At 44.5% G+C, this 23,650-nt stretch overlaps 1 protein-coding gene across 14 annotated transcripts in view; it reads right to left on the bottom strand.

The window, feature by feature from the left end:
• Positions 1–23,650, bottom strand: part of RABGAP1L (RAB GTPase activating protein 1 like) — a 234,162-nt gene that overhangs the window by 10,961 nt on the left and 199,551 nt on the right. For 9 of the 14 annotated variants that reach the window (XM_054638113.2, XM_077182014.1, XM_077182016.1 and 6 more), the window contains 2 exons: positions 7,442–7,534; positions 118–228 (listed from right to left, as the gene is read on the bottom strand). In XM_054638113.2, the coding sequence (XP_054494088.2) occupies positions 118–228; positions 7,442–7,534 (204 nt within the window). Of the gene's footprint in view, positions 1–117; positions 229–2,404; positions 7,172–7,441; positions 7,535–20,179; positions 20,773–23,099; positions 23,382–23,650 lie in introns of those variants that run through there. The other 5 variants (XM_077182019.1, XM_054638115.2, XM_077182021.1 and 2 more) reach the window with 5 other exon arrangements.

Below are 23,650 nucleotides of genomic sequence, written 5' to 3' on the forward strand. Positions count from 1 at the left end.
ATAAAGGCAAAAATAATCACACTTTGAACGTGTTCATGTTTTCACTTGAGCACAAAGCAGGGCTGCTCCAACTGCTGCTGCCAGGCCTGAGCTGGGAGCCAGCTCTGTTCCCATTACCTGGTCCAGGTCGTTCCTTAAGGCAATTTTGCTGGTCACAAGCTCATGGGCAAGGTCATCGTTCTCCTGCTCCAGCCTCATGCTTGCTTCTTGGAGCCTGCGGTTCTCCCTCTGTGCAAAGAGAGGAACAACCAGGAAAGGAAATCAATCCTCATGAAGAGCAATGAGCAGTGCATGGTGTGTGCCAAACACTGAGAAGGCAGGAGTGCACATTAAGACAGGACTGCTGCTCTGGGAAACAACAGTGAATTAAGCCAGCAGTGCAAATGCAGCTATTCCACTTCCATCCCACTGGTTTGTGTTGTGCAAGGGACACACTGATTGTAGTGTTTCCCTGTCAAAAATAAACACTGACCTCTCCACGAAAGCACTTGGTTTCTGCTTGCTCATCATCGAAAGGAATCAGGCAGATAAATCCCACCCAGCAGCAGTGAACAGGGACCAATTAACAGTTACTCATAATAATGCTTCCAAGCAAAGTAGGAAGCTGTCCTGCTCCACTTTACAAAATCCTGTCTGCAGGGATCCATAAAAATAGTGCACTTTGTAGGTGATGCAGTGCCAACTTCCCCTCTCCTGTGGGGCCAGCCAAGAACAGCATTCAGCAGGGAACTCCCTACAGCTCCAACATCCTGTGCCACCATTTGTGCACTGCTCTGTGCCTCCTGCCAGTGACACCTGAGTGAACCTTGCAGTGCCAGGTGGACAGGGGAGCTCAGCCCTGAGCCCAGCACCTGCTGGGGGCAGTGACAGGAGCACAAAATGCACAACCTGGAGGCTGCAGGCTCTTGCTTCACTGCCCTCCCTACCCACTCCACACAGGCAGAAATGACTATCTGGAGCACTAACCACAGGAGGTGAAGGAACAGGAGAATCAACAGTCATTCATGTCTTTTAGAAATCTGTGACTGCTGCTCTAGGGTTGAGAAACAGAACCATATTCAAAAGATGCCTGTGGGTCAGTGGCCTTCTAAGGGTTCAACATCAAATACAAGTTCTCATTTTCAGAAGAACACAGCCAGGTGGGACAGACCGAGGTGCCTTCCTCCAAATGGATTTTAAGACAAAAATACTGTGCTGGCTTTCCATCACTGTATATCTTTCATACCAAAACAGGTTGCAAAAAGAATCTCTGCACTATGGAAATTCAAGGAAAAGCACCACGTTCATATGGAAACTCACAGGTGGAAAAACAATAACCTATATGCTGAGATTTCAAAAAGGACTTATTCTCACTTGAAAGGTAACTCTCCAAAACAAAACAATGAAAGTCCAAATATATCAGTAAAGTCAATGATATATAATAACATATATTTTAGCACTTGTAACATTTTTCAAGAGTTGTTCAGTGAATGCACTCCTACAAAATGTGATTTCTTGCATAAGTTATTCACCTGCTTTCACTTCTTCCTACTCACCAGCTATGAAATTGCAATTTTTATTTCTGTTGCAAGCAGATTTTGCATGTTTGTCTTAAACAAAACCAGGAGCTCTAAGAGGATGCAAAAAAAGGTCTCTTCTGTGTGGAACTTCCTCTGTGGCAGGAAGTGGAACCTCTACAAATTTTCTCTTGTTAATGTGACCCTATTGTGTAACTAGAATAGGGACTGCCCTGCCCAGGGAAGTAAGATGGTTTCCCTTCCAAAAGATTGTACTTTGAATAACTTGTTTTGTACAGAAGCTAAATAAAATGCCTTTGTCTTAACACAGTTAAAATAACCTGCTAAAACACACACAACTTTGGGGATCTTTCTTCTTTTAAATGCACTTCAGTCTGTTTGGGACAAAGAATTTTAAAAATCAAAGTAAAATTTTTCTCTAAACATAATATAAGCTTTAAAGTGTAAAACCAAATTGCAGTCAATAATGATAATACTAACAACAATCTCTAACACATCTTTATTCCTGTATTTCGTTCAGACCATCTTAGAAATGCTTATTTTTATAGGCTCTGCTGGTTGTCAGAACCTAAGTTCACCTAAAACTTGAGACCTGAGTCAGACCAGGTTCTGCAGCACCAATACCTTTTCACAGGGATGTTGCTGAGAGGAAGAAAGCAGCAAATTCTTATGACTTTGACAAAATAACCGAGTTGGCTTTACCATTTTTGCTCTGTCTTTGCCAAAAGCTTCAGTGTCTGCCAAGCAAGGCACGCAGTGTGAGCTGAGAGTTCCTGCTTTGCATTTGCAGACAAGTGGGTAAGCAAGCTCTGTGCTTGGAAATGCATTATCCTCCTCTTAAACCAGGATTCACATGCCAGGTTGGAAGTGAGTTAAAGATCTCTTACCTTGGGCATCCAGTCAATAGCTACAAGATGCTTTTAGCTCATTCACCAAACTCTGAATGTCCAGCTGCAAGGCTCTTACAGGACCACCTTTACTCTCCTCCACCCAGGGCAGAATGCCTGATTAGCTGGTTTGTCTCTCTCAGCTCCTCCCCCCAGGTCCAGCAGTGTAAAACTGCCTCCCTACTCAGGAGGAAACTCTTAAGTCTGCCTGAGTCTAAATAAAAACTAACAGGACACAGTGAAGACAGAAAGAGCAAACAGCGCTCTCTACGTGTAGCAAACTATTTCTATAGGCTGTGAAATATTTAGAGTTTTATGAAATATGCTCACAATGACAAAGTTCAGCAGATGGAGCTCAGGACTCACATCAGAGCAGGACTCACATCAGAGGCAGCATTTGTAATGGCATCAGCCAACTAGTCAGACCTGCTGGTTGTCCCTGGTGTAAACAGACAGCTTCCTGCCTCTTCTCCACAACACTACATTTACTATGACAACCATTTCCTTCTCCTCAGTCTCAGAAACTGCTCAGTTTCTACAGTCAGTAAAGTAACAGATCCCTCTTTCCCAAATTCCTCCTCCTGGTTACTGAAGGTGGCTGGTGAACTCAGGTTAGCTTTTAAAAGGAGGATACTGCATTTCCAAAGAGGACAAACAAAGCTGATACACACAAACACAAATCAACTTACCTCCTGTAAAGTCACAGACCAATTACTGCTTTCAACCATTGGTGTAAACACAGTGAAAACGGGATAAAAAGAAATTTCTAATACAAAAAAAAAAAGTTGCTTATTCTTCACTGGGTTTTTTGTTAAGAGTTTTAGAGAGAGATGCTCCCACTTCCATCACACACTGGGTGGAAAGAAGATGACAAACTCGAAAGCAGTAGGCAAGCCTCAGTTCAGGATGACTGAAAGGCTGAACTCCACCCTCTGCTCCCTTCCAGGCTGCAGCAAGGAGCAATTCCTGAGGAGATTAGTGGCCATGATGCATCCTCTCTGTGCTGTACAAGTGGGGTGTAATGAGTCACCAACCTCCTTAAGCAATTCTGTTTCTGTTCAGCAACACCCTGTGCTGCCCTTGGCTCGGGGAGGGTTACTTTCCCTCATGGTGGTTAGTGCATTTTGGCTCTGTGCTGGAAAAGGTGTTGACAGGACAGAGATGGTTTGGTTACTGCTGAGCAGGGCTTGCACAGAGCCAAGGCCTTTCCTGCTTCTTGTAGCTCCTCACCAGTGAGGGGGCTGGGGGTACCCACCGAGCTGGGAGGAGGCACAGCTGATTCCAAGTGACCCCAAGGGACAGCCCAGCCCACTTGGCACCACGCTGAGTGTGTAAAGCAGGGAGAAGGACACAGAAGGGGGAACCTTGGAGTGATGGCATTTGGCTTCTCAAGGCACTGTTATGTGTGATGGAGCCCTGCTCTCCTGGAGATGGCTAAACATTCACCTGTCTTCATCTCAACCACAAACCCACAAGTTTTGTCACTTTTATTCTGGGGATTCTCTCCCCCAGCCTTGTGGTGGAGTGAGCAAGCAGCTGGCTGGGTTAAATGAAGACATCCAAACCCCAGACCTGTGAGTGTGAACAGCTGCCCAACGATGGAATGAAAACACTGATTAAAATTCACTTTCTGGATGTGAGCAAACAGAGGTCTTCATAAACCCAATGGAAAGGGCTCTTGATATTGGAGGAGCTCCAAAGGAAAATCCTGTGAACCTCCATTCAGAAAGCCAAAAAGCTTTTACAGCAAGTGATCCAGGAAAGCCTCTCAAGGCAAGCAACACAGAGGCTCCTGGAGGCAGCTGTGTTTTCTGTTTGGTGACTCTGGAGAAGCATTTCCCAAAGTGCGCCAGCACAATTTTAAAATAAACAACAGACAATGTCCCACAGCAAAACTCATCATGATTTTCCTCATGGTTAACATTCACTTGCCCTGACTGAATAAAAATGATCAGTGTATTCATTTTTGCTTCCCCTTCCAAACACAGAGAAGGCTGTTATGTCCAAATTACACATTTATTCACACAACTTCTCCATTGCACAAGGAGGGTGACAGAGGAAAAGGTGGAACAGAACAGCAGCATCTGCTTGCAAAACTCCAGCCCTTCTTTGTACAACTACATCCTCTTTGTTTTAAATCAGTTCCCAGGCTCACTTCTGGGATTTTCTCATCAAGTTAACCCAAATCTTGTTACATGAGGCAGTCTCAAACACAGAAATAAAACTCCATAATATTTAGAAAAACATCAACCTGAAATCTATTACTATTTTTTCTACACATATGACTCACTTTTCTTCCTAGCTTCTATAGGGAATTTGTAATTTAACTAAAAGTTACAAAATTTGGTGACGAACAACAATTTAGAACATATTTCACTTTTGCACCTTTTAAAAATCTGACAAAAATATGATAATTTGTTATAAACAATGGAAAATAAAGTGAAAACATGTCCAGAAAAACTTGCACTTTTCCTAAATAATACTTGTAAATACAGAACGAAACAAACACCAAAAATAATGACACTCCTTAATACTGATCTTCTGGTAAATCAAATCCCAACATGTAAAATACGTGCTGGGCAGGAGCTGCTGTGTTTAACACAGCTCGTGGGAGCAGATGAATGGAACCTGTCAGGCAAACACAGCTGGTTCCTGGGCCAGGCACTGCAGTCCCAGCCCATCTCCCTCTCTCTCAAGAGGCCATCAGGGACTTCCTCTGAGGGCAGTGTCACAGGGAGGTGCCTCACTCCGGCATCCTTCATCTCTGCAGCTCGCTGCAGCCTGTGGGCCTGGCAAATTCCTGCTGGTAACAACAACTCTAACAACTAGAGCTGAAAACTATCAATTGATTTAAAGCTCTTTTCCCTCCTGACCCATATGAGGAACGCTCTGCAGGGATCTCTACTCCAGTGATCCCATGCAAGAAACATCCCCTTCCTCCTAGGCAGCAAATCCTCCCTTTGTTTTGGGAGGGAAAACTGTAAAAATGACAAGGTTGTAGGGCACAGCCCAGAGAGCAGGAGCTGACAGCAGTGCTGTGCTTGCAGGCAAGGCTGGCTCTGTCCTTCCCCAAGCCAAGCCTGGCTGCTGGAAGCCCTGCAGAGGTGCTGCCCAAATGAAAAGCATCTCTGACCATGCAGGCTGCAGAGTGCTCTCCTAAAGGACAAGAAAAAGCAAGGCTGCCTCTCCACGTGCTGCTGGGAGGATCCACACAATGACATTTTCTTGCTGCCCTTTGGAAACACTCCTGAAATGTCAGTTCCTACAAAACCTTAACTTCACATATCAATAAAATCTAACAAGCAAGACAAGGAACAAAGAATATTTACAAGCATTTTTCCATCAACTGAAAAACATGTCCAGACTTTGAAGTTAATATGCAACTAACCTATTACAGGGACTGTCTAATCACAGCATCCTTAAGAGGATCAGACCCAACACAGCTTAATAAAAAAATCCACAGTGAGTTTCAGAAGCACAAGCCAAAACCCTGGGCTGTGATCCTGACTGTGACAGTGACTCACATCAACAGTGGCCCAAGAGTCACTTCCTATATCCTCATTTGCAGCTTGGGATAATGTTCTTCACAGTGCATTGACCAGGATTAACTAGTTAATATGCTTCCACTGAGCTTTAAAGAACCCTTCTTTGTTTCCTAAGCATTATTTTAATTCCACAGTACTATAAGTGAACCACTAGGAAAATACTTAAGAGTTAATCAGCAGCCAGTTGTGGTTTTTTCCAAATAGGTCATACTTGCTATTGGTTCTCAGCAGCTACAGCACTCCTAAGTCTCATAAACAATAAAATCTCCACCCTTTGACAGCAAAAAAACCTACACTTAAAATATAATTTTCTCACAGACAAATGCTTAAAAAAAAAAAAAAGAAAGAGTCAGTTTGACTTTGTACCTGTAAGTTTCCTTTGTCACATTTATGAATTAAGGCACACTCTCTCACCACAGATCTCCATTTCCTGAACGTGGTGCACTTTTCTTATGTTCACAGGCCATGTCAAGCCTGTTGCACTCTGTGTGATTTGATTATCCACCCCTCCCCAGCCCTGAAGACCCCACAACCACCACAGTGGCACTAACATATTAAGGCACAATGAAGAACAGCAGGCAAACAGTACCAGGATATGTAAGAAATGTCAGTTCCCAGCTATCCTGGGCAGCAGGCACCCCTGGCAGCTTCACCTGGAGCAAACTGAATTGTTCCAAACAGAGTGAGGAATAACCAGATCCCAAACTCTCAGTTAAGGCTGTGCCCAGAGGCAGAGCCTCCAGCACACAAAATCTATGGCAGCAGAACGTAGCTGTGACAATGAAAGCAAATACATTGTAAAGATAAGCAAAGCTGAGCTGAAATTGTACAACTGTTCTTTTTCAGTGAACTATCAAGCTATCATATTAACAACTGAACCTTCTTTCTGTGCTCCTTTGAAGAGGAATATCCATCACTATTAACTCTACTGCAGTAGTACCTCAGGACCCCAGAAGAGCTCTGGGTCCCACCACAATTGGTTTTATCTTAACAAAAAATTACTGAAGCTTGGTATAAACAGGAATGAATAATAAGGATCATATCAGCCAAGGAAGAGTTCATCTTCCAAAGTCTCTGTGGATGCCACTGCACACAGCTTGCACTAGAACAATGTGTATTTTCTCCTTTCTGTGTCTGTAGCTGAATCACCCTTTGTTTCTGCGGCTCATGAAGATCTCCCGTAAAAGTGCAACAGCAGGAGAGTTACCTACAAACATATAAACTGAAAGAAGAAAAATATTATATGTGGCTACTTGCAGATGTCTTAAGAGTTATAAATTGTGATTGAAGTATTCTTGGGAAAAAAAAAGACTAAGCCCAAAGTTTCAAAATGCTTATTCAAGAAAGGGGATGAGTTCACCTTCGCTTCCCTAAGGTCTGCATCCCTGGCACATCCCAGGGAGGTGAGCATGCTACACACACCTCTACTCAACTGCTGGAGACAGCTCACTCCTGGTGGGGTTCACCACATTCCCATAGAGCATCTCCCTACCTTGTATCTGTCCATAGGATCTTCCTGCTGCAGCTGGCTCTCTCGCATGGTTTGGTACTCTCTCTCATATTTCTTCAGCTTTTTTGTTGGCACCTGTGGAGTAGATTTGGGAAACATGCATTTAAAAATGAGAGGAACGCTGGAAAAGCTGACTGAAAGCTCTCCCTGCCAACAGGAAACCGAGGGAGTGCTGGAGAGCTGCTGCTGAATAAAGGCTCTCCCCACTGTCCCCCCTCCCCTAGTCATTAAGCCCTGTCAAACACTTACCGATACAGCTCACATCACAGAAATCTTTCTGTGCCCACTGCTGCTAATTATTCAGACATTTAAAGGGAAACAGAACTGGAGACATTTTAGTAAGACTAACAAGAAGAAAAAAAAGCACAGACAAGTGGGAGAACAGGAAAACACATTTTGATACATATGATTCACCGAAACAATGCTCTCGCAAGACAACTGTTAAAAGTGAGATGAGAACAAAGGAGTGCTCATAACAAAAGGACCAGACAATTCCCTGGGGGAGATCCAAGTAATGGTTTTATTGCTGAGAGAGTATTAATGTCTAAATTACAGCCTGTGACCAATGCCCTCATGAAGTCTGGCATCAGAGCCCTCCTAGGCACAGATGGAGATGCTGCAGTGCAAGCCAGCAGAGAGGTGGCTCAGAGAAATCACAAACAAATTTGGTAAACAGCCATGCAGAAAGGTCAAAACCCAGGCTGCTGGATCCTGGGAACACTTCCACTTCAAACACTGATCAGAAGGAGCCTGTGTTCTTTTCAGCAAAGCATGGGGAGCCTCTGCTTTGCCCTCACCTTCTGGTGGGGTATGCAGCGCTCCCATCTGTCCCTGGAGACCTCTGGCAGCATTGCTGAGATCACCTGCTGGCAGCTGGAGAGATCCCTACTGCCATGTACCCCCAGGAGTACAAACACAGGCTCTCCTTGATCTGTCATGCAGATATTCCCATTGCCTGTATTGATCGTGCTTAGCTGCCTCCTGCTGGGAGGACATGCCACTGTCACCTTGCCTTAGGGCAAAAACTACAGCCAGTGAGCAGAGATGTGAGCTTCTGTGTAGTTCTGGAGCTGTTTTCCCTTTGCTGGTTGTCAGCCCAATGCCTCTTTGCTCTGCAGCACCCAAAGGGACCAAGCAAGTGCTCAGTGTTGCTGCAGAGGGAGGTGCAAGTAGCAAACATGAAAGCCATGATCTGCAAAGCATTCATAAAGCAGCACCAATTCCCACAATTACTATGGAATCTGAAATCAACCCCCTTAAAGCAAACAAAGAGAGAATGGTAAAGATAAAAACATAAATGAAGTACATTGGGCAAACATATAAGAAAATTTCACTTTGATGACACAAAACACCATGAAATGAAAGTGACTACGAGATGCTTTTATACATTTCAACTGAATAATCCTCCTAACACAAACCCAGCCAGCTTTGGCTTGGCTGCAGCCTGAAACTATTGAGGCTATTTAATAGTCATAAGAATTAGAAATAATTTCAGTATAGTGTTTTCAATGAAATAAACCCATCACATGTCCAAAGCTTCTCCATCCCCTCCTTTCACCATAAGTACTGGACTTTTATTTAGAGAACCAGATCAAGGCTCTCCAGCTGGGGTGTGATAAGGACACCCTCCAAACACAGCTCTCAGGTTCTGCTGTGGAGTTTTGTGCTCCACTATGCAACCACCAGGACATGAAGATAAATATGAGGGAGATTTTGTGGTGCACCATGGCAGAAAGGCACAACACAGGTGTAACTTAGATGATGATCTGTTCAACCAAAGATGCTCCTGATTCTTGATGCTTTTCATTGAAACCTTTAAAGTGCATTTAAGAACTAAGTTTCACTACACAGACAAACAGACAAGACTCCTGTTCACACAGCCCTGTGAGTGCCTCAGTAAGAATCCAGCCATCAGCAGGAACAAGAGCTGTAAGATAGATTTTGTGTCTGTAAACTGATTTTGTGTATGCAAATAGGGAGATAAGGGTGGAAAGTGAAAGTAAAGACTGCACAGTCAGAACCCTCTACCCTGCTGTTCTTATGTGAGCAGTGCTGCTCCCTTTAGCCTGGCCCTGGTTGTTGGGGGGTGTCCTGTCACAGCTGCCAACCTCTTCTGAATGCCTGCTAATCAATTCCATCAACACTGCTCCATCTCTGGGCTCTCCTTGCTTGTATTTCAGTTCCCAGCTGTGAGCAGGAGCACCTGTGGGTGCTCTGGGTCCCTGGAGGGATCAGCTCCCTCCTTCAGCACCACCCTGGCCATGGGCTGGGCTGAGGCATGGCCAGGGTGTGCCTGGCACCTTCTCCAGCAAGGAATCAGCACAGCAGCACTTTCCTGGGAACACTGACAGTAAATAGTACCTGAAACAAGCATCAGATCATGCAAGCATCAGGCATGACATAGGAAACAGCTTCCAGCTCTTTGAAAGGTGATAGGGACTGCTGCATGTTAATATTTATGCTACAAACCCTAACTGGGAAGTACCTAAATACAGTGAAAATCTATCTTAAGGGGAACTCCTACCACAAACCAGTCCAACTAATCCACTTATCTTGTAAAATAGAAACTGGAGCAAGCATGCCCAAGAACTTTGGCAGGGACCACACTGCTACTGTCTATTCAGCCACATTTCTCAAAGGAGTTTGATAATTTATATTACAGCATTTTCTTCTTCTGAGTATACACTAATAAATGGAAAAAAAAATTTAAAAGCCCATTTCCATATTTCCCAATTTAATTCCCTGAAACAGTTTGTGAATTCAACAAAGGATTTCTCAGTTAGCATTTCCATAAGTAAGAGCACAGTGCTAGCTATGCTTCAGTCTTCATGAACTGATCCTGAACAAAGTGCTCATAAATTCTCTGTAAAAGCTTCTGCAATATTGATTTCTTTTTTCTTTCTTTAGCACCATGGGGTATATTGGCTTGAACTGATGCTTATCAAATTTAGGAGACTCTTGCAGTGTATAAACATTCCTCATAATTGTTTATCTCAGTATCTTATCTCATTGAGTTGTTTTATTTTATTGCCTTCAAGTATAAAATCATGTTATAAGCAGTTATAAGTGGGGAAACACCCATGCAGAGCATCTTAATAAAACATTATAATAAAACATCCACCCAGAAGAACTGAACAAGCAAAACCCCTTCCTGAAAAACCCGATGGCACCAAATGTTTGAAGGACTCACAGCATGGTGGGAGAGAAACAAAACCACTTTGCTTTGAGCTGCCCCTGCTCAGGCTGGGCTGGAGGGATTTGCTTCAGCTCCTGGGCATGGACAGTGCACATCAGCACCTGCTCAGCTCCAGGAGACCCTTCCCTCACTCTGTGATTCCTTCAGCTGTTTGCAGCCTGACCTTGCTGGATTCATAAATCACACCTGTGACTCCTTCTCCCCTGTGTTTTATTGCTCTAATGCAGCTGCAGCACTCAGAGCAGGCAGTTATGGCTGTGCTCATTTGACAGCCAAGGAAATGGAAGCAGAGATGGGAAGTGATTTCCTGAACATATTGCAGACAGCCAGAGGCTGATCCAGATAGTGAAATCCTATTATTGATTTCTGATTTCCAGCACTACCACAATGCCAAACTGAGCAGGGGATCTGTTTCCCAGCTCCCCACTTTATTTCTCTATCTAGCACTGCATTAACACTCCAAAAATACATTGTCCCACCACATAAAAACGTAGCCAGTATTCTCTAGCTCCTCACTCTTAACATTTTGTTCTCTCAAGTTCTTGCCTCAGTGTAAAAGAGGGAAAAAAAAAAAGAAAGAAAAAAGCCAATTAAGAAAGTGTGCAGTGCCTTCCTTTCTCATTGTTTGAAGCAAGTGACACAATTTTATGTTTCCCTGGTGATGGATTTGCTTGGTAATTCAAGCTGAGGGGGGGTCCTGCACCCCTGCAAAGGGGGGAGCCTCCCCAGCCTGCTTTGGGTGGGCACTGACAGTGACCACAGACACTGGAGCAGCCCAGCCCAGCCTCCCTTTTATCCATCCCACACACCTGCCCTGCCCAAGCCAGGCTCTCCCCACTGCTGCAAAGCAGGAGCATTTCCAGCTGAGCCTGGAGCCTGGCTCAGGAATGCTGGGCCAGCTCAGCCCCTGCTCACAGCCACAAGAGGCTCTCACAAACCACACCACAAGTGCCTCTCTCTGGAGGAGATGGGAGTTTCCATCATTTTCTTCACCTTATGATTTAAAACAGTATCAGAAGAAATTTCACAATGAGGCTTGGTTCTGTAAGCTTTACACAGAAGCTCAGCAGATTAGCAATAAAAAATTACCCATCACATGCAGCATCTTAGTTCACATTCAAAATTGTGCTATTTTGTTCCAGTTAATACTTTATATTTGAAATACAACTACATCAAGTTCCAGGAAGGAAGCAGCTCTATTTTAAGGAATACAGCTCTATTTAAGTACTTTATTAAGCCCAATGAAGGTTGCAGTGTTACAAAATTAGATGAAAAAACTGACTTAGTGCTACTCTTCTAACTTGTCCTAACTGTGTCCTAACTGTATAATCCCTTCCTTAAAATGTGGTTGGCCAAAAGCAATGCAGAGTATCCTGCCATATCTGTCTAGGAATAAGGCTCAGAAGTAGATAAAGCCATTTATTTTTCTCCTGGGAGGAGGCAGTAATGAAAAAGAAAGAACCAACCCCACAGTACTGTGCTGACACAGCAGACTTGTCTCCTGGATTGGACTTTAAAGGGGGAGAATGGGATATTGTACTCAGCTATGATGCAGTATAATCTGAACAACTCTATCTCCAATGAGATCTTAGCCTCAAGCATGAAATCTGAAAGGGAAAATTGTCATTTCTCTCTAATAACCTCTACTTGGGATGGGTATTCTGCACAGAAAATCTGCAACATCCATTTGTAACAATTAATGTAGGATTGACATCAGCTGCCTAAAAAGAAATTCCAGGCTGGAGCACAGCTTGAAGAATTCCCCACTCCCCTTCTGACACCATGCAGGGAAGGGCTCACTGGCACCAGGCTGTTTTACCAGTCTGAAAGCCCTGGGAGAGCCCTCCCTGCAGAGTTTAAACCATGCTACCCTATCCCATCCATCCCACACATCCTGCAGCCACCCCACACTGTAAAGCTCCTTCTGCACCATCTGATCCCTGGCTTTTGGGGCACAATAAAAGGCCCACAGATTTTATTTTACCACCTAAGCCAGAAGGAAGGAGTTGTTCCCTGAAATTCCTTGGAGAGATGTGCTGCTGAATGCAGGCCTGAGCACCTGCTGCACAACAGCATCTCTCCACCTTGTGTTTGGAAACACAACTGAGAGAAATGCTCTTTTTGTCACAGCAAACCAGCTCCACCCCAGCACACCTGGGCATCCCTTCCATGCAGGGGGAGATGTTTCTTCTTGCTGCAAGTCACCTCCTTGCCAGCTCTGTAGGTTCACAAATTCCTGAAGAGAATCTTCAGGATTACAGAGAGCCAACCAAAGGCAAAGGAAACCAGCACTGCTGTGAATTTTGTTTGATTTCTCTGCATTAGTCCATTATCAAAATGTCTCAATTGCAGTGGCACATTTGAAGGAACTTACAGAGACAAGAGAAAGGCAGGTTGCAAAATTTACAGAGCACCTGCACAATTTACTGTGATTCAAGCCAGCAGCAGCAGAGTCAGTGATGCTGGATCATTTCCAACACCAGATCCTTTTGTCAGATTTTAATCTCCACAATGCATTTCCATTCAGGAAAATCCACTGAGCCAGGTAGAGCCCATTATTCTTCTGCAGCCCTGCTGTTTAAAGATCTGCTTAGTTAGGCTCAGTTAGCAAAACACTGAACTAAGAGTAAGCTGAGACAGAGAGATGTTCAATGAGCCCCATTGTGCAGCACCACAGGAAAAGAGAATGGAATTTGGATTCCCTGCAATGTAACTCTAAACACCAGCTGTACTTTGGCACTGACCACAGTGCCTGTGCTTGAGAGGCTGCAGGGGAACCTGCACCTACAAAAAAGGGCCAAGGAAAGGATGGGCTGCCTGTGGCAGATGCTTTTCAGAATCCCAAAATGTCTTTCTGCCATCAAAAAAGTCATTTGACAAATAAGAAATCCTACATATTGACAAATAAATCCTACATAACCAAAGCAAATACATAGGCTTTCCTAATATTTATCCACTGTAGATGTGTAACAGCTAGGACTCTCTAGTGTACAGTCTTTATCATCTCTTAGGCAGCAAATGGGAGAAAATTCCTAAGGAAAAAAAAAGAAAAAGGAAAAATCCAACCTCCAACACTGTCTGATAAAAGTATCTTTACACTTTTAAGAGTCTTCTCTAGCACTGGCTTCACTACCACCTGAGGGATTTATTTTCTTAAAAGCCAGACCCTCCGAGGAATATCCAACAAGCATCAAGCATGAATTAAAAAGCTCAGGAAATGGGTCAAAAAGCCATTGTGAAAGGGAATTATTATCCAGTGACATCTTTCATTTTTGGGCAATGACATTCTGGGTCTTTCTGGGCCTCATCAAAGATCCAGCACTATCAAACACTACATCAGTGGCCTGCAAATGGAAGATAGAATCCAACTAATAGAATTTGCAACTGACACACAGAAAGAACAGTGCAGAAGAAGAACCAGGAACTGTACACATACATTTGAATTTCTGGAAGCAGCTTCCTCTACTGAAACCCAGCCCTGTGCTGACCCCAGAGCACATGTCCACAGGACTTCACTGCAGCCTGGAGCTGGGGTGGAGTCCCATGAGGAGATGGGAAGGACAGAGGATGGGGCAGAGGGAGGCACATGCTGGGAAAGCAGCTGGCCATTGTCTGGGCAAGACCCAGCTCTTCCTCCACAGCCCTCTCACCTCACTGCTGGGTGGCAAGCTGACCAGAATAAACCTGCAGAAATAATTCAATCCAATTATTTGTGAAAATGTTCATTGCATCAATAGCACTGATAGTTCAGCTCTACAAGCAGCTGCTCAGGAGGACAGGGAGCAGTGTGGGACTGGGAATAAACACTGGTCCAGAGAGAAGGGAGGAAATAACAGAAATAACCTTACTGTCAACATGTAACTCTGCTGTCAGAGCCAGGCTGCAGCAGAAGGGCTGCTCAAGGATAGGGGAAAGGAAGCTGACCAGGGAAGGTCAGCCCTGGATTGTCACTGAGACCAATATTGTAATACTGCATCTTGTCCTGGGAGAGGCAGCTGGGGAAAAAACTAAAGAGGATGCAGAGCAGAGCCCCCAAAATGTTCATGCAGAGTGCAAATGCCTCACAGTGAGAGATCTAAGAGCTCAGAATGCTCAGCACAAGGGAGCTGCTCCAAAGACAAGGCAAGAGGGCTGGGACAGAACCTGGCAGCTCCTGCCCACAGGGGAGGGAGAGGCTGAGGTGGGGACAGTTCCTTGAGATAGCCTGAAAGCAGGATCCCTCCTTGTGCTGGACAGGAAAGGGTTCAGATGAGGATTGGATCTGTGCAAAGAGCCAGCTGCCATAACAGTGACTCCCCAAACTCCCTTCCTCCTCTGGCAGCAGCTCCAGGGAGAGATGGGCTTCAAAAGCTCAAGTGCTGCCAGGGACTCTGTACTGCAAGGCTCTACCCAGGCAGAATTAGAGACTCAAGGAGAAACTGAGACTGGAAGGGCTCCAGGGGGCACACAAACCACACTCCTGCTCAGGCAGGGCAGGTTCAAAGCCAGAGCATGCTGCTCCTGAAGGCCTCCAAGGATGGAGATGCCAGGGTCTCCCTGGACAGAACTGCTTCCCTTGAGCTGAGCCAGAACTGCAAATCCATGCCCATCTGTCATAATGCAATGTCCTGTCACTGTGTGCCTCAGAGTTTGCCTCTCTGCTTTCTGTGAACTTCTCTGAGGTGGCTGGAGGCTACAATTAGATCCCTCCTGAGCTTTCTCCTCCTCAGGCTAAATGCCCCAATTCTCCCATCCTTCACCATTCAGTCTGAGCCTGCCTTCCACTCCACTCACTTCAACCTGTGAACAGCCCTGGTCTCTGTGGGCTCAGGAGGATTCAGGGAGAGACAAATTTCTCTGGCACGTGTCTGTGCAGAGCCAGCCCTGGGCACTGCAGAGCACAGCTTATCCACCAGAACTGCCAGCCTGCACTCAGGCTGTGCAGAGATGAGCCTCCATCCTGCAGAGATGATGGAGCTTATCTGTTGGAACCCAGGAAATTGCTGTTTTTTGTTTCTTATCTATAAAATTCTTTCTTTGACCCACTGAGGTCTGTCTGGCAGGTCAGGCTGAGGCACACTGCCCATCCTTGGGGCAGTGTTAGCTTTTATACTAAAACTACTTGTACATTATTTACCATAACTTCCCAATACCTATCACCTATGTTAGACAGTGAGCTTCTACTCTAAACCAAGCTAAAAGTGCCAACATCACCCAGAAGATGGAGGCTAGGAAGAAGAAGGAAAAAGGACAGGGCACACCCAAATTCCTCTGGCTGCCCTGGAGGACTCAAGACCCTGCCAAGGGGCTCAGAGCCCAAGGCCCCTGTGCCTTTGATTTAGCCCTTGGAAAAAACAATTACCAACATTTATATGAAGAATTACAAGTCAAGAAAGTTTAAGTAGAATAATGGTTTGTCACAGGGTGAAAAATAGATTTTTGAGGTTTTTAGAATGGGGGCTTGGGGTCCCAAGATGGAGGAATTTGGGTGTGCTCTGTCCTTCTTCCTTCTTCTTCCTAGCCTCCATCTTCTGGGTGATGTTGGCATTTTTGGATTGGTTTAGAGTAGAAGCTCACTGTCTAACATAGGTGGTAGGTATTGGGAAGTTATTGTAAATAGTGTACAAGTAGTTTTTAGTACAAAGAGCTAACATTGCCCCAAGAATGGGCAGTGTGCCTCAACCTGACCTGCCAGACAGACCTTGGTGGGTTGGAGAGAGAATTTTATAGATAAGAAACAATAAACAACCTTGAGAATGAGAATAGAAAAGTTTTGACTCCTTCTTCGACTGCCAGGCTGGGAAAAGAGACTTTCTAACACATCTCAGGGTCACTGTGACCAGCAGAGATTCTGAGATTTATCCCACTCAGGATTCTGCATTTGCTGAACCTCAGCAAGCTCCTCTCAGCCCAGCACTGACCCTCTGGTTTCTGCCCCCTGGGAAACAGGGTGCATCCCCTTCTGGTGTCTTGGCCTGAAGAGGTTAAACACAGCCCCCTTGTCAGCCCCCAAAAATGGACTTCAACCCATGGATGACCATGGACTGCACTTCTCCCAGGCCTTCCAAGTCCTTCACCTGCTTTGCAGCTCACCCACCCACTCTAAACCTCCTCAGTTCAGCTTTGATGAGAAGCTGAGAGCTTAGAAATCCTTATGGCAGGGTCTGCCAGTGTGCAACCACAAATTCTTTCTATGAAATGGCTGATAATTCCCCTGAATAGAGAGCTAAACACAGCAAGGCAGGCAGGAAAATGGAAATACAATGAAGCTTTCCACAAGAACGTCCTTCAGCTCTGGATTAAGAGGATTATACCACTTAGAATAGCATTTTTATAACCCCTTGAGTCCAAGTTTTCTACAGATAAACTGAGAATTGAAATTCCCCACAGTAAAGCTGCTCAATTCTTGCAAAAACTACACAGCAGCCCACTTATATATGCTGCTCTCCCTGTCTGTGCAAAGTAGTTTCAGAACAACTTGAAACTCTGAAAGCAAAACCACACAGCAAAACAACTGCATGTCATGGTGACACTGCAATATGGCTAATTTTATTATAATATATGTTGATGGATTGCTATTACACAGTGAAAGATATTTAACAAAACCTCATCTCAGATCATCCACATCCTGTTTAATTGTTTAAGAGCCTCAGAACAACATTATAAAAATACTGCTGTGCTTTCCAGTGAAGGAAGGGATGGACACAGATAATTCAGGTGGATGCAGATGATGGTGGATAAGAGCAGATAATTCTGACTGTGCCCAAGTTCATGGCACTGGCTGTGTCAGAAGGTCACACAGGGCTGGCCTAAAGCACAAGGGACCAGCACAGCTCTCACCTGGCCTGGTTTGGTTTTGGCATTAACCCTTTGTCACCTCACTCCATGACACATGGCTCTCTGTGCAGGAGAGACTCCTGTGACCCCCAGCCCACTGCACAAGCCAAAGGAACTGCAATGAGTTATTTGCAATGCCAGAAACCTTCCAACAACACAATCCCAGCCACAGAATGAAAATCTTTACAGAACTTTGGTTTTTATTCCCTGCAGCCTGACCGGTGTAATAGAAAAGCTTTTCAAAATAACTGAAACTGCATTTTGCAAACCCAGTAGATGAACCCCAGATTGCAATACAGCTGTGCTATTAATATCAACTCTTAGAATAAACAAAATGTGCAGAAATCCTTCCTGCAGAACATCCCTTTGTGTACAGACCACACCTTTGTGCAAGCTGGTGAAGTGACTGTGAGAGAGTCAACAGAATTTGCTCCAACTTATCCTGACTGTCAGCTTGTTCCACAGTTCAATGTGGCAGCAGAGAACCAAAATAAACTTTCTGAGCCATCAGGTCCTGTCCTTTCATAGTGCAGACCCTCGTGCATTGTCTACTCCTATCACAATTCTGATGAGAGCTTCATTTTAAACCTCTGCAGGTTGTTTGCACCATTATTTGCTTAGTTAATATCCTACAAAAACCAGTTAAAAAAGCAGTTAGGTGTTTCCTATGTAAACCCAACAAAAAACATATTTCTTAATTTCTTTACTAGAATAATGCACTTAAACATGGAATCCTAGAATAGTTTGGGTGAAAGAGCCTTAAATTCCATCTTGTTCCAACCCTCTGCTGTGGGCAGGGACACCTTCCACTAGACCAGGCTGCTCAAAGTCCCATGTTAATACACAAATATGTTAATATACTTTGATTCTAGGAAAAAAACAAAAGTTGATCAGAACAAACTCTTACAGTAAAGTCAATTAGTCAGATCCTCTGAATAAAAGTAATAATGATACTTTTCCTTCCACGTTGTTCTCTGTTTACTAGGAGATAAGTAGTTAGTTCACAGAGAAATGTTTTTCATGTTGTTTTCAGAGTGGCAGAAATGATCTGGAGATGTAGAGTGGTGCTTTCACAGCAGTTCCTCTCTCTCCTGGTCACTCACAGCTGACCCAGAGCCATCCAGAGATGCAGAACACAGCTCCTGTTACTCGTGCTCTGCAGCTGCCCCGACCTGCAGAGCCATCGCTGAGCCCATCCTGGCAGCACTTCCCAAAGGGTTAAATCACAAGCTAAGCCACCATGAGAGGCCTTCTCACCACTGAGATTGTAATTCAGCAACTGCAAGTGCTGGCTGTAGAACACCCAGCAGTTCAGGGCAGGAATCCCCCAGGAAAATCCTCTGCTGAAAGGAACTCACCCTAAGGCTCTCCCAGAGCTGCCAGTACCAGGCTCTGGTTAATCCTATTGCAACACCAGGTCCTGTCTGAAGGACAAAAACCACAGGCTGCCACAGCCAGCAGCTCAGGCAGGGCAAGAGGAAAGGCTGTGGCTGGACAGAGAATTAAAGGACACCACATATTTAAAAATATCCAGCAAGGGAAAAGTGTGTGACTCCTGATAGGCTTTATAATCAAAGTCTGCTCAGAGCCCAGCCCTCATGATGACCACATCATCTTAGAGCATGGTTTTGTCTATATTGAATTTCTAGATTTATCATCTAACTTTTGTAATGGACCTTGAAAATTCTGGCCTAAAGAAGGCCAGAGACAGGGAAAAGCATCATAATAAAAGGGATTGGGCAGAATTCTGGTTTTCATCCATACTTCATGCATCTGAGATCTCCTGAGCATGGAGAGGCAGAAAAACCTGAGCAGGAAACAAGCACAGAGATGCTTTACCCAAGATACAATAAAGCAAATTTTCCTTTTCTGAGAACACTTTCCTTTGTCCCAGCAGAGGAACTGACTGGGTACAAACACACACCCAGCCCCAAATCTGCACCCATGAGCACTTCTTTGGGCTGCTGAATTTGTATGGAGCCTGAAATGTTAACTGCACCTGCTTGCACATTAAGCTCAACACCTATACATACATTTTTATTTCAAAACACTCTCTCTGACTGCTTCTAGGCATCCTGGCTCCAATATGGGCTCAGCTGTAGGATCTGAGGCCAAAACTGAACTCTTGCACCAAATTTCAGAGCCTGCAGCTCCCTCCAAGCACTGAGATCTCCATGACAGAGGGAGATGACCACACTCTACATGTCACTTACAGAAAGCAATGTGCTATTTATGGAGAAATAGCATATGTCATTGAACTAAAAGGTTTTTACAGCTATTTATGCTGATCTCAAAACATATAAAAGTGGAACATCACCATTCTGAAGGAAGGGACTGATTCTCCTCAGATTTCATGATGAGGGTACCTACACCCCAGAAACAGCACCTACCCCGACCTCTTGACTTACATTCTAAGAGTTTACAGCTAGATTGGATTATTGTTCCAATTATGTGAAAAATATTAACTATGACCCTACTGAGCAAATAATCTTCTTCTAAACTTAGAAGGAGTTAGAACTTCTAAACTTAAGAAAGAGATTTTAATAATCTCTTCTGAAATAGATTATTTTCATTTTGTTGACGCATGACAGCAAATTTCTGAAAAAAGTAATAAAATGGAAACTAAGGAATAAAGAGAGAAACTGAATAACAAAGAAGGGCACTGAATAGTAAACTTTGAGCATTACTGGCAAAGGAGGAGCACCTACCACAGCTTTGGGTTTGCTGCCTGCCACCAGCCTGGCCAGCAAGTCCTCATCCCGCAGCTGCCCAAACACGTGGGCATCGTAAGCCACCACCATGGAGACCTCTTCCATCATCTTGGCTGCCCTCAGCAGCTCCCAGCCCGAGGCTCAGCTCCTGTCAGTTGTTCACACCCAGCTGGAGATGCTCCTGGGGAAGGAGTGTCACCAGAGAGAAAACATCACCCAGCAGATGGGGTGTGCCTCCCAAGGGCGCCTGCGGTATCACGGGAGGCACACAGGGCACACCTGCTCCCACTCCCAGCCTTGCAAAAGGCTCTGCTCAAGTCTGGAGGAAGGCAGGAACCTCTTTTAGTTCCAGTATTAGGCCAAAGATGAAGCAGCAGGAGACAGAACAGATTAGTATTAAACAAGGCAAGATCCGTCAGACAGCACTGAAATCGCGGCTGTGCTTCTCCAGTTTAGTAGCAATTGTTCATTCTTTATGTCCAGTTTTCTCCCATGAAAGCTGATATTCCTGTCAGCAAAGTCTTCCCTTCCAACAAATTGCTGCTTCTTCCCTTCCAACGAATTGCTGCTTCTGGATTATTTGTAAATTCACAGATTTCTTTCAAGCACTCCTTGAAATTTTCTGCCAGTTTCTAAATCTCTCCTTTAAAATCTTCTTTTAAAAGATCATTTCTGCTTTTCTGCAGATCTCAACTGCATTCTGTACCCTGTAGATACTTTGATTTTAGCAGGAAGATGATGGCATTAAGTCACAACCCTCCAAAAAAGCGTCCTTCAGTTTCCACATGCAATAATGGGTAAAACAGCCCTGAAAAATGCAACAGGCTGTAAAACTCTTTCTGGAATAAACTGGTGTCTCCACAAGTGAAATGAAAACAATTTATGCAATTAAAACTTTCCACAGAAGAAGGTTTTGAACTGAGATCTGGCACTGGTCTTGTTTTAGGTTAGAAGTAATATGTTATCTCTTGTCTGTGAATCCTAAATAGAGGAGCAGACTCCCAAATTGCTCCTGATTTCTCAATTAATTTATCATCACTTCTTTTATCTATCTGACACAGAGCAAAAACAGCACAAGGAAAAAATACAGGAAAAAACCAATTAAGAATCAGTACTCTGAAAACTACAAATGAAGATCTAGAAAACAATATAGGATTTGAAGAAACAAACAAAATGTCCCAGAAGAAACTCCTTTCAGGACAATCAGGCAAGGTAAAACTCCATCCACTACATTTTTATCTTCTCTGGAAGCCTTTTCTTCCTGGTGAAAAATCATACCTGCTCAAGAAACAGAAATCATTGCAGCTATCCATTTGTCTCCAAAAAGAGTCCGTGCTGAATGCAAAAAATCTGATCGAAATGTCCAGCGCAGGTAGGTGTGGCATATGGTTACACTCTTGCTTCCCAGAATGAATAGTCAGACCCACCTTGCTTTTTTCTCCTCTCTTCCTGGAGTATCGTTATCAAAGATTGCAGCTATCTAAATAGCACCAGGTGCTATTTGCATTTGAATAGGAAACTTGAGCAACAGCTCTAGCGGGCAGGATTAAAACCCCAACATCTCCTCCACTTATATAGTGGGGAGAAATTACATGTTATTGCTAGGAAACAGAGAGTTCTAATAGGCTTATGGCAAACAAAAAATGCAGCACTTGAGGTTAAACTCTTGAGACTAAAGCAGATTCTGATCATGCTTAACCCTTGCAGGATGAAGAAAGATATTTTTCCCTTGAAACGCACCTATAGTTCGTTTTTTCCTTGTTTTTCTTCAAAGGCATTTTTTTTCCGGTGAGTTAATTAATTCCTGCAGTAGAAAGACTTCATATTCCAGCCCGGCTGACGAGAAGGTGTCTTTCTGTGTCACCTGTAGAAAATCCCTACCTGCTGTTCCAAGCCCAGCTCAGGTTTTCTGAAGCCTTTAAACGCTGCTTCCTCCTCACCTCCATTGCCTTGGGGGGTTTGGGATCTTCCTGAAGAGCGAGTTCTGGTCGTGGGGCTGCTGGGGCTGGGTCCCTTCCCACATCCCCTCCCAATACCTCCCAGCCAGGGCTGGCACCTGCCCAGGGGCTCCCGGCAGGAGCAGCCAGGTAGGCAGGGGAGGGAGCAGCTGGTGGAACAGCAAACATTGCCCTGTTAATGAGAGACCAATTTAATGCTGCAACAAGGGCAGGAGGTGGAGGATGCAAATTGCCAAACATACTCCACGGCTGCAGCTAGCCAAACCCCTCCCCTGATTTAGCCAACAGGCATTTCCATTTCGAAGGAATTATTTAGCTTTTTCTTTTCCTCTTTAGACAGAGAGGTTACAGTTATTTAACAGAAGTACATCTGCATATTATTGTATAATTAGTTCAGTAATCCTCATACCTATTCATAACAAAGGGCTTACGATTTTGGCATGTTCTAACTAGCAATTGCAAGAACTAACAACTGATTTGTGACGTTGGCTGATGCATCTCTTTAAATAGAATGTTTTTCAGTTGTTTCAAGCTAATGAAGCCGAGCTGCCTGCAAATCCTGTGATCCTCCCTGATAACAGCCTGTGCTGTACCCTGAATCAGCACACAAAATTAGAACTATCAAGCCAGGTAAATGAAATATTTGGAATTAAACTGACCAAAGCAAACACATCCAGCCAGGCACAAGTGCAGCCTGCTCACACCTGAGTAGCTGGAAGGGAGAGGGCAAGCACAGGTGCCCTCCACCACCTCCCCAGGCCACACTACATACTCCTCCCAGCCCCTCCATACAGAGCCTTCCCCTCTGCTGGGGTTTTTGGGTACCAAAAGACAATAAAACCCACGCAAAAAATTCATATTTCCTTACAGCAAAGAGCCAGTCTCTGCCTAACACCACATCTACCTTCCTCAAGGACCAGGAACGCAGCCCCCTCCATGACACAGCTGTGAAATCCTACCTCTAAAGCAGGAATTTTTGGAGAAGCCGTGCAACCAAGCAGTCAGGAGACAGAGGAAAGCCAGCAGAAGGACAGGTGAGCTGCAGAAAACTGTGAACCTGTTAAGGTAAGGAGCTCTAATTGCAGTTGTTGGGATTTATATGCCGGTGGTTAATAGAGGTGAACGGAAAATTCCTGAATTGAGCAAACCAGCTCTCCTAGCAAAGCAAAATCCTGCTCACTCCCAAGATAAATTCATTCTCACTCCACCCCCAGGAATGTCTTGCTGCTATCTGACAGGGATAGGATCTTCTGACAGACGGGGAAGTGAGGTATGTGCAGCTCCTTGGTAAGCCTCCCTTCCTGCCAAAGCTCCAGGAACACAAAGGCCCTTTCTGTGATTTGCCTCTCATGCATTAATGAATCCGGGAAGATCACAGCCGTCTTCAGAGAAGGAAACATAAAACCCCTTTCAGAGCACTTGGAATGGCATTTGGCAGTCTTCAAGATAAGTTTACATGTCTTTTTCCCCCCCAGTGGGAATGAATAATGATAGTATCAGCTCTTCTTGT

This window comes from Agelaius phoeniceus, chromosome 8 (assembly GCF_051311805.1).
Source record: "Agelaius phoeniceus isolate bAgePho1 chromosome 8, bAgePho1.hap1, whole genome shotgun sequence".
In the NCBI taxonomy this organism is placed as follows: domain Eukaryota; kingdom Metazoa; phylum Chordata; class Aves; order Passeriformes; family Icteridae; genus Agelaius; species Agelaius phoeniceus.